The following is a 13,787-nucleotide window of genomic DNA, read 5'->3' on the forward strand; positions in this document are numbered from 1 at the left end:
ATGACTCTGATCGCGTAAGGTTTATTAATGTTTGCAAGAAATTTGGACGTTCAATGCGACAACGTAAGTAAAGTGAGTCAGCCTCAGATCAGACAGATGAGAGACCAATGAATTAATGTTTATTAAAAAAAGATGTGCAGACATAAACGGCATTAGTGGATAGCACGCAATGCAATTACGTCTTAAACGTTCTGAAAGGAATGTATTGTTCGTTTTTGCTCTAGAGTCAACGTGCCAATGTCAAACATGCCAGCCTTCAGCACCGTATTCAACTGCTCGGCAAATTCCACGATGAACCGGACACGACGGTGTACTCTTTGGTGAGGCTGACTCACAGAAGAAACAAGAAAGCGCAACAGTGATGTTGGAGACGCGAGACATATCCTCGTCAACTCTTATCTGTTTCTGCAAAAATAGATGTTTGCATTGCTTTCTTGCTTAGCTTTTTTTTTTCATGTCTACCTGTTTACAAAACACCGTAAGAAATGAGGCACCCATTCAGACGAAAGAAAGCAGACGTTTGTCCGAAGCAAAATTACACTTTAAGCTCATATTCATCCTCTGAATAGATAGATACGTAATGTCAAGTAATAATATTTCTGAAAATTTGTGCCTTAAAACATTTCAGATTCTGCAAGAGAACTAAATCCATAATTGTGTAAAACATGATCGGATGGGGTGTTTAAATTGGATGACTACCCAACGTAGTAACTTAATGAATTTCTTCTTAGGTTACGAGACTTTTGCAATATTCTTGCGCATCAAATAATGCCACATATATGAGTGAGTTTATTGAGAAAAAGAGGACCTAGGCCACCGGCTAGCACGCACGGAAAATGTAACTGAAAGTGTGAGCTTCTTTCATTTCAAGTGACCTCGCATGTGGATTTCAAAACAATTTTGTAATTTGCTTTCGTTCCAAGGCTATGGTTTACTAAGAATATTTTCACAATTTCAGAGCATTTTGAGTTTTCGTAGAAAGTGTTGCGGTCCAAAATCGACGAATAGCTACTGCAATCAGATACAGCACCAGAACGGAGCCGCCAATTGTACTCGAAGGAGGCACTCCGAGCAATGGCGCGGACCTATTTTCATGCAGTCGCGCTCAACCACCTTGTAGTCTATGTCACTACAGGATATATATATATATATATATATATATATATATATATATATATATATCGCAAGGGTAGGTTGTGAGCAATAAAAATGTCAGAGGCACAATCATAGCGCAGCGAAAGCTCCAGCCAGCGTTGTTCGCTGCTGGCACCCGGTTGGTGATAGCTTTCTATAACGCGTACGTGTCTCATAGAGCCAGCTGTGTGAGCCAAGTGAGAGAGATTAATATTGCATTGTTCCGATAAGTGCCGTTTGAACACGCGCACAACATTCTTACCGATGTGAATTCCGGCATGCAGTCTCGGAAAGCAGTTCTTTCAAGAATCCAGTGACACTTGCAAGACGCACGCACAATGGCATCTCCACAACCGCCTTAAGTGCAAGTTTTGCTTGCTACCTCATCGAATTCGCCGTAACGCTAAGTGTACAGAGAACCTTGGCAAAAACTTTACGCCAAGGCGCGCTAATATACACAGAAAGCACAGTAACTGCCAAGCTAAAAGTATATCGTCAGTTTTTGCTCTGCGATGCATCTAGTTAGGGCGTCACAGGTCAGCAGCTCCAGATGCAATTCGTAGGCGCCTTCCAGAATTCCTGCAGGCTGTTTCATCCAAGACTAACAGCAATTTGAAAACAAAAAGGCTTTCTGAGTTAGAACAAGTCTTTGCTTTTTTTGCGTAACATTGTCAGCGGTGCTGTGCATCACAGGGCAGCTAAGTCTTGCTTACTAGCATGCCTGTGAACAAATTTTTCATTAGTTAATTCGAGTTTCTAACTACCACTGTTAGGCTCATTTTTTTCGTTTAGAGGCTTGAAGCAAATGATTTTTAATATGTCTAAATACTTGCCTGCATGCCTTCGCAAGAATTCGCGTATCTTTTAGGTCCACGGGCAACACCTAAGCGTTTCCAGCGATCAGCAAAACGTCGAGGGCTTGCTATACAGCTACGGTGACAGTCGCGCAGTGCTGCACGTATGAACTTAAGGTGACCTGTTGCCACAGGTGACCGGCTGCAAAAGAGGTGCGCTTTTGCAAAAAAAAAATTAAAATAATAACTGTTACTGGATGTTACTGGGCTCCCTTCGAGAGTCCTTCGAGGGCTGCCTCCGAGAAAGTATTATTCGTAAATAATACTTTATGCCAGTAGGCACACTGTCGCAATAAAAATAAATAAACATCCTACCCGTTTTCTTGTGTTTCGCGTAATGCCTATTTTACTTGTTTATTTGCACTGAAGTTAAAACACCGGTTACGCACAACTGCGTAACAGAGATCTGGAGAGAAAAAATAAAAGCAGACAATTGTCCGAAACAAAAATTGCGGTAATTTGCTCGTGGTGAATTGTTTATTTTATCTAGATCATGCTGTTAGCCTCGTCAGAGGCTGTTACAGAAAAGGGCGAAATTGACAAGCAAAAAACACAGGAATGTACAAATGTAGGCGCAGGAATTTATAAAAATAATTTAAGAAAAAACATTGCCACTGCAAAACAAGACAGCGTTTCGCATGCCAAGGCGACAGTATATTGAAGGGAGCACTGATATTTGAAATAAAAGAGACAATGCCACAATTGCACGAGGCAAATCGAGAAACGAAAGAGGTGTTTCTGGCAAATATTCAAACAATAAGAATTACATTAATTAAAGTGCAATAAGAAATAATACAGGACAACGATCAAGAAGAGATGTGCTTATATTCGGTAGAAATTCATTTAGTGACGGTCTCTTGAATGTATCATTTCTTTGTGAGTTCTGTTCTCTGACTGCTTGCGAGAAAAAAAGAGTACGTAATTGTGTCACGATCTAATCTAAATTCCGTTAAATTTTTAGAATGGCTTGTGCGCATGTTTCTGGTTAATGAATGGGATAGGTATTGAACTATGCCTACTTTCAGGGCTCCACTCGAAAGTAGGTAAAGAAACTTCATGCGTGAAAAACAGTCTCGACTACTGATAGTGGGAAGTCAAGCTTGATTAAGAAGATCGCTTTGAGGGTCGTTTCTTCTATACTTGTTATAAATAAATAAAACTGCCCTCCTCACAACACCCTCTAGTTTTGATATTAGTTGTTTCGTGTAAGAAAACGAGCATATAACCTTATATTCAAGTATAGAGCGAACCAATGATGTGTACCCCAGTAACTTAGTAGTATGGGATACAGACGGGATATACGGTTTGAGAGAGAAAAGCAGGCCGAGAGCTTTATTTGTTACACAAGACACCTACTTGCTCCACTTTAGATAGGAGCATAGTACAACACCAAGGCATTTATATTCATCCACCGATTTCATTTCTCATTGATCAATTTTATAAGAGAAGTTCTTGGGTTTGTTTCTTCCTCGTCAGTGACACAGCTAATGTTTTCTCTTAAATAATGGTCACGAGAATTGCAAAGTTTTATTATTGCTGAAATTTTGTACCTCGACGGCTTTTCAGGCGATGCAAGAAAACAGATGTGAGAATTTAGTAAACAGTATAGAAAGATCTAAATCGGAATGTTTAGTTTCCAGAAAGTAATGCAGAAAGTTCTGATTAATTATCTAGATATTTTACCGCTATGGCTCAGCAAGACAGAATGACTATGGGTATGGCTAGACTGCAGATAGGCTACTGTCTAGCGTATCAGTCAATAGATGGGCAGTAAATGGCTAGACAGTCTAATTCGAGCACAAAACAAGTCTGTTTCAAAGCTATCTTTCAGTATCGAATAATGAACCGCAGACGCATTAACTCACGATGGCATTTTCGCTTCCGTATGCTGGAACATGTAACACTACGGAAGAACGGTACTGCAGACCCTAACACTAAAAGACAAGGTTCGAATCTTTAATAGCACAGGTGTCAAACAATATTTGTTCACGAGAACACAATAAGTCTTGTCATAATCATGAAAGGCCCTGATTCAGTGCATATTAATAATTGGCTTTTGGGGAAAGGAAATAGCGCAGTATCTGTCTCATATATCGTTGGGCACGTGATTCAGTGCAGAGATTTTATTTTCGCGAGAATGGGAAATGCAATCATATCGGAAGCAAAAAGTTAAGAAATCTCACAGGAAGTGATCTATAACTATGCCTTGAAAAAAAGCAGCAAATCAAGTAAAAGCACGGTGACAGGAGAATGCATGAAGACTCCATGTTGCTGCGTCAATCTCGGTGAATCTCGCCAAACATTGCCCACGGACAAAAAAAAATAATGTGTATTAGCTCAACTAATCCAGGATATACAAAGCAAAAGATGTCGGCGTTCATGCGTTCATTGGCGTTGGCATTGGCGTTGACAATTTTCTAGACGGTGATGGCTTTGAGGAAAGGAAAAGCGCATAACTGGCTCCCTGGATATGCGGACGCCTTATTCGTGCTTTGATATATGTGGCGGTGGTGGGAGAGAGATGTGGACTGGATGCACTAGAGCTGACAGCGTTGTGGCAGACATGTGGCACCGCAGAAATAGCTAGGCCGCAGCGTTCATTTGATGATCATTCTCTAGCGATCAACCATTATCTGCATGCCACCTCCTAGCGTGGCAGGGAGGGCGCGCTGCCTATCCAGTGTGCGGAACGCAATCAAAGCCGGCTTTTGCAGTTGGACACCAACGCCACGTAGATGAAAGCGAGATTGAGGTCGCCACTGACGCACGGAGCCGGTTCTGCGCCTTTCCTTTCGTGAAAATGAACAGCCTTTGCCAAGTTGTCAACGCCAATGAACTCTATGATCGCCTTGGGTTCACTTGTTTTGTTTGGTTTTTGATGAAAGGAAATGGCACAGTAACCGCCTCACATATCTGGGTGGACACCGGAACCGTGCAGTAAAGGAACGGAGGAGGGAGGGAAAGAAGAAACAGGAAACTGAAAATTGGGTTTAATAATTGGGTTTTGGTGGAAAGGAAATGGCGCAGTATCTGTCTCATATATCGTTGGACACCTGAACCGCGCTGTAAGGGAGGGGATAAGAGAGGGAGTGAAAGAAGAAAGGAAGAATTAGGTACCGTAGTGGAGGGCTCCGGAATAATTTCTCACCACCTGGGGATCTTTAACGTGCACTGACATCGCACAGCACACGGGCGCCTTAGCGTTTTTCCTCCATAAAAACGCAGCCGCCGCGGTCGGGTTCGAACCCGGGAACTCCGGATCAGTAGTCGAGCGCCCTAACCACTGAGCCACCGCGGCGGGTAACTGAAAATTGAAAGTTGGATTTTGAGGAGAAGCACGGCGCTGGGCAGTGGCGGAACACCTGTGGCTCGGTGCTACTAGTGGCGCATGCGCAGTTGTGACTAGGGAGAGAGAGAGATAAATATCCGCGGCGAGGCGTGCGTTGTGACGTCATGTGCCCCCTCGGAGCACCGCTACGGCGAAATCGCAAGTTTGCGGCCAGTAAAGCTTTCGGTTTAAAAGCTGACGCTTTTGGATGCGTTCCCGGGTATTCAATTTGTGTCGAACATTCTTTTCAATGCGAATATTCTCACTGCAGAAGAATTTGAGCTTTCGAATCGAACGCGAATAATAAGTGTATGATGCTCGATTAGAGTTTTCCATTGTCCAATATTCGCACATCATCAGTTACAAGTATCGTTCAACTACACCGAAAATTAATATTAATAATAATTGGTTTGGGGGGAAAGAAAATGGCGCAGTATCCGTCTCATATATCGCCGGGCACCTGAACCGCGCCGTAAGGGAAGGGATAAAGGATGAAGTGAAACAAGAAAGAGGTCCTGTAGTGGAGGGCTCCGGAATAATTTCGATTGCCTGGGGATCTCTAACGTGCACTGACATCGCACAGCACACGGGCGCCTTTGCGTCTCGCCTCCATCGAAACGGGGCCGCCGCGGTCGGGTTCGCCAGCCAGTGCTTCTTCACAGCGATAATAATACCCTCAGAAAACCACCCTGTATACTTATGTGCTTAAGAACTTGACTTTTTGGTCGCCAGAAATGCTACATAATAATCTAGCAATCTCGAAACTATAGAGATTCAGCTGTCCACAGCTTTTACTGGCTGGTACGAGCCTTTCATTCACAGCTTCTGGGCCACGTGACAGAGATTAATATGTGCATTGTATAGGACGAGCAGTCTTTTCTGAACGCAAGAACTACATTCTGGCTCATGTGATTCGCGACACGACTCCTCTAAAAGGTTTTTTCATAACCCCGCCGATGTTTTTGCGGCCCGCACACACACGATCAGTAGAGCGACGCTACGCTATAAATGTACGTCGAAACGTTCTAACATGCGCCAAAAGCACGGTAAGTACCGAGCTGTAAGGGTAACGTACTAAATAGTTGCTAACCAATCTTTCTACTTAGTGTCATTTGTCAGCTCTTGTTAACACAATTTACGAGGGCTTTTCAAGGGTAGTATTCTGTAGATTTTTTACCGATTTATCTTTTGGCTCTTCTACCATTGCTTGTTGTGACTTGTGACGTCATTATTGACAGCTAAACAACCAAACTTATTGGACAGTTCGGGTATTGGAGGCAGATCTGGCCATTAATGGCGAAGGATTAAGCGAACAAATGAATCGCGAAAAAGGTGCTCTGCCGAATACGGTGCCAAAATTTATACAGTTCGCTGCAGCCTCCCGCTAAAGTTGTTACTGTTGGGTGTTCGTGCCCGGCCAGAACAAGAAATTCGAACGACATTTTTTATTATTATTTTAAGCAGGAAACGCTTTCAGGCCCTGTTGACGGCATAATCAAGTGGTCTTAGTCTGGAAACCATGCCGAACCTGAAAGCACCAAGGGAGTCCATGAGCGCTCGCTCTATCGAAGAACGTAAGCAGGCGAATCAACCGCCAAAGGGTCTAACCAATTCAGACGAGTGCGGCAACGGCCATCTATAAGCTCCTTCTTAAATGCGCTACACATTTCATTCAATTCCATCCTTACATCTCTCGACGACGAGAGCGACTAGAACAAGCGATGGGCAAATATGCATTAGACGCCAGAAACCTGCTTGGTCTGCTATGATGATCAGAATTGCGAATACAGGATTATTAAAGAGACACTGAAGACAATTCGATCCAATTTTCGTTTTTAGTAAAAATCTATCCTGTGCCTTTTTCTGACTACGTTGATGTTTGGCCGGCAGCAAAAGAGGCATTGGTTACTAAGAAAACTGCATTTCAAATTTTCCTGCCACTTGATTCATACTTGTGACGTCTACGCCGAAACGTACTCCGTGATCCCTGTGTTGAAAAGAACGTCGATAATTGCTAGCCTCTGGGATCAGAGCTTAACCTGTCGTAGCAGCGAAATCGGTCGACGATAGCGACACACGGCTTAAATTTTTTTCTCCTCTTCAAGGTTATTAAGGCTTCATTTTCAGTGAAAGTGATGTTTTATTCGTTAGATTCCGGTAACCAGTCAACACAGGCAAAGTTCAGTTCAACCTTAGTTTCCCTTTAAATTCTCATTACAGTGTCACGGAGCGGAAACTTTAATATATGTTTCACGTATTCCAGCAAGAATTGGTTTGGTTTACGCGATTTAACACCCCGGAGTTCAACCACGAGTTACGAGGAAAGCCGTAGACGATGGCTTGGATGTATTTCGACCAAATGGGGTTCGCTAACGGGCTACGCTGCCTTTGCACACCACACGGGCGTATTTACATTTCGTCTTCACCGAAACATGGCCGCGGTGGCTGGGATTCTATCCCGCTACGTTGGACGCAGCAGCAGGACACTAAAAGCGCTGACCCGCAGCGGTAGATATCACCGAGAGCTTTTAGCCCTGCTTAAATATATAGCATATGAGTTAAAATGGCATGGTTCTTCGGAATAATAATGTCTTTGGAACGGAAATCTGAGCGATTTAAAGTTCCCGGATTGAATGCTTTGTGATTAGCGTTTCTAAGAGAGACGAGACACATGATAAGTGCATAGGACAAGCGCTGTTGTAACAACTGGCGCCAGCTTCGCAAAACGGGCCTTGTTTTTTATCGTCACATCCACACGCGATCGAAAAACCAAGACAAAGATAAATCTAAGTACCATCGGCATGCCATGTCTGAGATGATATATGTCTGTCATTCTTCCAGAGATTCTCTGCTTATGCATTGATCAGCCTCTTTCCCGGTAGACAACGCTTCTCGTATGTCTCTGAAATTGCGTGTCTGGCTTAACAAGAACTCGCGTGTTTTCTGGACGCTGAAAAAAAACCACAGCGTTTGGAGCAATTAGCCAGAAGTCATAGGTTTGATGAGCTATGCTTAGAAAAATTTCGCTACATATCAGAAAAACGGACCATTCATTACCTTCATTATTTCCATAAGAGCGCCTCATAATTTTCTAATTTTCAATGATTTTGTCCGAAAAATTTGGACATGGTTCTTCAACCGTTGCTCAATTTAACGTCCATCTCCGATCAGAGATAGTTCACTTATCACTGATGATAACATCGTATGTACAGCAGAAGGTTTCGTAGCAAATATGCGATGGTATTCCTGGCTGTAGCTCACTCGCGAGGCCTTTTTCTCACAGTGTTGTCACCCGCCCGGACACTGATGTGCGTGACAAGTAGCTTGTGCGTTTTAATGCGATAGCGTTAACGCTAGTGTTCTGCAGAAAATTCGGTGTCCTCGGCGTTGTGAGCGAAAAATCCGTGAAGCCACCACCTAAGTCACGTTACCTTATGGCTTCGTCGCAACCTCTTCACTCGACTGGGAGCAAACTGATTATAATGATGGCTCGCGAGAGGTTGCTCGGCAAGGGCAACCTTGGTCGCACAAGCTCTACCGGTGGCAGCACCTGCCATCGCAGGGCAGTGGCGCATCTCTTAAGCGCTGCACCACTGCGCCAGCAGTGGTATGAGGAATCCTAGAAATGTACGAATGTACAGTCTAGAATCACCAGTTCCACATGTATAGGCATTAGATCATTAACGCTGTCACGTCATGCCCTTAAGGCGGATCTTGTGTGTCCCCTACATTTTATTAAAGCGAATGCTTTGCTACTCTCGTCAGTATCTGGTTCGGCTTGTGTTTCATATGGCCTTGAACCGAGGAGAATCACGTGACGTCGCCAAGCCGCAGCTGTGCCGAAACCAGTAGAGAGCCGGAGCTTCGAAAGAAAAGGAAAGGCGCATAACTGGCCCTCGAAAACCTCAGACCTATTTCGCTTACTTCTTCCATAGTAAAACTGATAGATCACATCATACTAGACAGACTGCAGTCCCAGATGCGCAAAGAGAATTTATATCCGAACACTATGATCGGCTTTAGACGACATTTATCAACACAGGATACGATGCTCAGACTAGCAAACGAGGTCCTATCTCAAGAGCAATAAAGGAGCACAGGGACAATTCTAGCTCTAGATTTAACCAAACATTTTGATAACGTCAAACACAAAGTAATCCTAGATTCTCTTTTCCCATTGAATGTAGGCGAAAGAACGTTTAACTACATCAAAGACTTTCTGTCTGAAATAACAGCTAAAATTCAAATTGGCACAATCAAATCCGACACCTTCAGTTTAGGGGACAGAGTAACCCCGCAAGGATCTGTCCTGTCCCCCTTTTTATTCAATATAACCCTCATCAAAATGGTACACGAACTCGCCAAAATCGCAGACCTAGAACACTCATTGTAGGCGGACGATATCACCCTTTTGACCACCAAGGGGAGTATCGGCACGATACAAGACACGCTACAACAAGCGGCAGATGTAGTAGTAGAGAAGGCACAAGCTGCGTGCCTTGAATGTTCCGCCAAAAATCCGAAGTCCTTATCCTACACCCAAAACGTCAAAGAAAGAACAAAGCGCCCCAGATCAAAATCTACGCGGAAGGAGCAGCCATCCCAGAAGTCGAAACGCAAAGAATATTGGGAATGCTGATACAGCCATACAAAAGAGAACGACATTCTAATTAAGAAACTGAGAAATACTGTCAACCAAATCTCCCCCCTCATCAGGCGCATCGTGAATAGTCGAGGAGTAGTTAAAAACCCGAGACGAGGAAACTAATCCAAGCCTTCGTTCTTAGCAGAGTCATCTACTCTACACGATACGTCACCCTCACAGTCAAAGAAAGAGACGACCTGGATGCTCTAATTAGAGAATCCTACAAAATTGCGCTAAACCTCACCCGTCATACCCCAAATTAAAGACTACTACAGTTAGGAATTCATAACACCTTAGCGGAAATGATGGAAGCACACCTCACCGCACAATACGAAAGACCATCAGGCACTGAAACGAGACGTTTCATCCTAAAGAAAGCAGGAATACAATATGAAGGAATCCGTGCACACACCTTGGCAATTCCAAGAGACGTGCGTGAACACTCAATAGTTCATCCTCTGCCCAGAAGCATGCATCCATTCACAATACGATACGGATAGAAGAAAGGCTAGGGCAGAAAAACTTCACGAAAGATTTTCAGTTCAGAAAGACGCGGTGCATGTGGACGTGGCAGAACATGCGGACAGAGACGCCTTTTCAATGGCAGTTGTCGATCATCGAGGTTCTCCCCTCGCATCGGCGACAATCGATATAAGAAAATTTCCGGAGGAGGCCGAAGAAGCTGCCATAGCTTTAGCCATTACCTCCACCACTACCAAATACATCATCAGCGACTCTAAAACCGCAATTTTGCCAAAGGAAGGACCCCTTTCCGCAGCCATCAAAATATTGCAAAAAAGTCCCCAATACCAGCCAGATCACATTGATCTGAGTCCCCGCCCTTTCGGGCCATCCTGGGAACGAGGCGGCGCAACAATTTGCCCGAGGATTCGTAGTTAACCGGGAGTTGTGCTTATTCGAGCTCAGGTCGGCCAAGGAGCGAGTGACGACCTACAAATAGATTAATACCCACTTCAAGAAAGAAAGACAAATCCTCCCAGAGCCACATAGATAAAGCACAACAAGTCAGCTGGCGGCAGCTCCAAACAGACACTTTCTTTAACCCGTACATGTACTCTACATGGTTCCCAGAGCAGTTTAGTCCCGTCTGTTTTCTCTGTGGACGCCATAAGGCAGACACACCACACATCCTATACTCATGTAATCAAGACAAGCCATTAAACAGTCTGCAGCTCTCTACCCAATCGCAGTGGGAGGCCGCGCTGCTCAGCTCGGACCCGGAGGTTCAACTCCGAGTCACGGAGCGGGCCCAAGAGGTCGCCGAACGACATCGTCGGTCGGCCACCTGGCGTCCGGCCTGAAAGAGGAGCCCACCGCGGGGAGGGGAACGTCACCCCGACCCGCGCCTAAGACCTCTACTTTAATAAAGTTTACCTCCTCCTCCTGGCCCCCGGGGAGAGCACATTAACTCGCTCAATCACTGCACTGGGTTGTCATGAGCACTTTAGCCATATAAAAATTAGCTGTGGTAACTACTGCTGAACCTGGTTATAGAGCGAAACGTCTTATGTATCGGGCAAGTAGACCCGGCTTGGAGTATCTAACGCTGAGTGCGTTCCGCACACAGTATATATGCAGCGTACAAATCAGAAGAATGGACCATTGACTCGGACCCGCCGTGGTGGCTCACTGGTTAGAGCGCTCGGCTACTGATCCGAACATCCCGAGTTCGAACCCGACCGCGACGGCTGCGTTTTTATCGAGGCAAAACGCTAAGACGCCCGTGTGCTTGCTTGTGCGATGTCAGTGCACGTTAAAGATCCCCAGGTTGTCGAAATTATTCCGGAGCCCTCCACTACGGCACCTCTCATTTCCTTTCTTCTTTCATTCCCTCCTTTATCCCTTCCCTGACGGCGTGGTTCAGGCGCCCAATGATATATGAGACAGATACTGCGCCATTTCCTTTCCCCAAAAACCATTTATTATTATTAAACGACGCGCAAACCCTGTAGATAATTTCAGAAAGCCAAATTGAAAAAGAAATTGTTTTTTTGGGAAAGGGAATGGCGCAATGTTAGACAGGCGTCATTTCCTTTCCTTAAAACCAACTTTATTTCACTTTCCTTCCTTTACGGCGCGATTCGGGTGTCCACCGAGATATGTGAGAGGTGTGATTTCCTTTCCTTAAAACAAATTTTATTTCATTTTCCTTCTTTTACGGGCACGGTTCGGCTGTCCAGCGAGATATATGAGATAGGCGTCGTTTCCTTGTTTGACCTACACCTACATTCAAGGTAAAACTAGCTGCCACAGTGACCTCTATCTACATTCAAGGTCAAACTTGCGGCCTCGCTGACGACTGGAAAAGCCCGCGTAGTGAAGCTTTTCGCTTCAAAAGAGAAAGAGGTGCCGTAGTGGGGGGGGGGGAGATCTCTGGAATAATTTCGACCACCTGGGGATGTTTTACGTGCACTGTCATCGCACAGCACACGGATGCCTTTGCGTTTCGCCTGCGTCGAAAAACCGCACGCAAAAATGCATGTTACGAGGTGGTGGTGTAACGCGTGTATTGAAACAGCCTTTATGTTAGCCGTTTCACAGGTCCTGGACCAAGGTGACGAAGGCGCGTGGTAGGTTCAGGTCCCGGGAGGCGAGCCAGATGGGCCATGGGGGGGATAGGCGGTAGACAAGAAGGCTGATTGGCGCTTTCTAAGGCAGTGTTCAATATCTCCGTATGCGTGTGAACAGTTCGAGAAGTGAGGTGTACAAGTATATCCGATACAAAAAATTTTGCCTGGTGTATCAATAAGATTAAAATGTATTCGACGAAGTATGCGAGCTTCAGGGATCGGTAAGGATGGGTGGGGCAGTGGTAAATCACAGAAGTCCAAATTTGTTCTGCGTGTAGGGTATGTCGACAGCGAGTTTTTAAGCCCTTACGGCGTGCACCGTCGGTGGGGTCTTCCTTGGAATACCCGGCGCACGGTTTATAGTATAATGTTACAAAGGTGCATCACTTTCCTTTGTCCGGCACTTGAAACTGTTCGGGCACATGAGTCTTGCTGCTGCACAAAATGTTAAAGGTCTCTGTGCAAGCATATTGTGCAAGCATATGTGCGTGGCAGCCATAGTAGATGGGATTGTAATTTTGAAATTCAAACAATGACTTAAGAGCTTTTCAATACATTTGACATAATAAGCTGGCTCAGTAAGCGGAGTGCAAAGTCTAATAGCTCGGAAATAAGCAACATTGATGCAAAGACGCAAGTAGCGCCACAAATCTATCAAAGCAGCTAGTATACTGTAGGGCGCTCAATATCGAAAAATGAAAGTGTTTCAACGTGTACCGATCGGTTCCATTGCCAGTACGCACCCTGGACTGTACGCACATTTGGAGGCCCCGGTAGAGCAAATTGGCGCGAGCCATCTTCCGGCAACAACCGATTCATGCGGTGGTTACCCGTATATCCAAATATGAAATTTGCATCATTCTCCAGAGCATGTTCCAGGCCGAATGTAGCTGTCACACCACTGCAGTACGAGTAAAGATCTCCAGGCGTTCGCTACTGATGCACATCTCTATACTGTGCTCCCCTTCCCATTCTTTGAATGCATCCCTCATACAAAGGCCTCTAGAATCGAGGAGAAATTCGACCGATCCGTGCAGCGGCGGTTGAAATTCGATAATAATAATATTAGTAATAATAATAATAATTGGTTTTGGGGGAAAGGAATTGGCGCAGTATCTGTCTCATGTATCGTTGGACACCTGAACCGAGCCGTAAGGGAAGAGATAAAAGAGGGAGTGAAACAAGAAAGGAAGAAAGAGGGGCCGTAGTGGAGGGCTCCGGAATAATTTCGACCA

The 13,787-nt window shown here is 44.9% G+C and overlaps 1 protein-coding gene across 1 annotated transcript in view; it reads left to right on the forward strand.

Annotated features, from left to right (window-relative positions):
• Positions 1-324, forward strand: part of LOC144109543 (neprilysin-1-like) — a 27,693-nt gene extending 27,369 nt beyond the window's left edge. The window contains exon 20 of the mRNA XM_077642367.1: positions 225-324. Coding sequence (XP_077498493.1) covers positions 225-324 — 100 coding nt within the window. The remainder of the gene's footprint in view (positions 1-224) is intronic.
• The last annotated feature ends 13,463 nt before the right edge of the window (positions 325-13,787 follow it).

This window comes from Amblyomma americanum, chromosome 11 (assembly GCF_052857255.1).
Source record: "Amblyomma americanum isolate KBUSLIRL-KWMA chromosome 11, ASM5285725v1, whole genome shotgun sequence".
Lineage (NCBI taxonomy): Eukaryota > Metazoa > Arthropoda > Arachnida > Ixodida > Ixodidae > Amblyomma > Amblyomma americanum.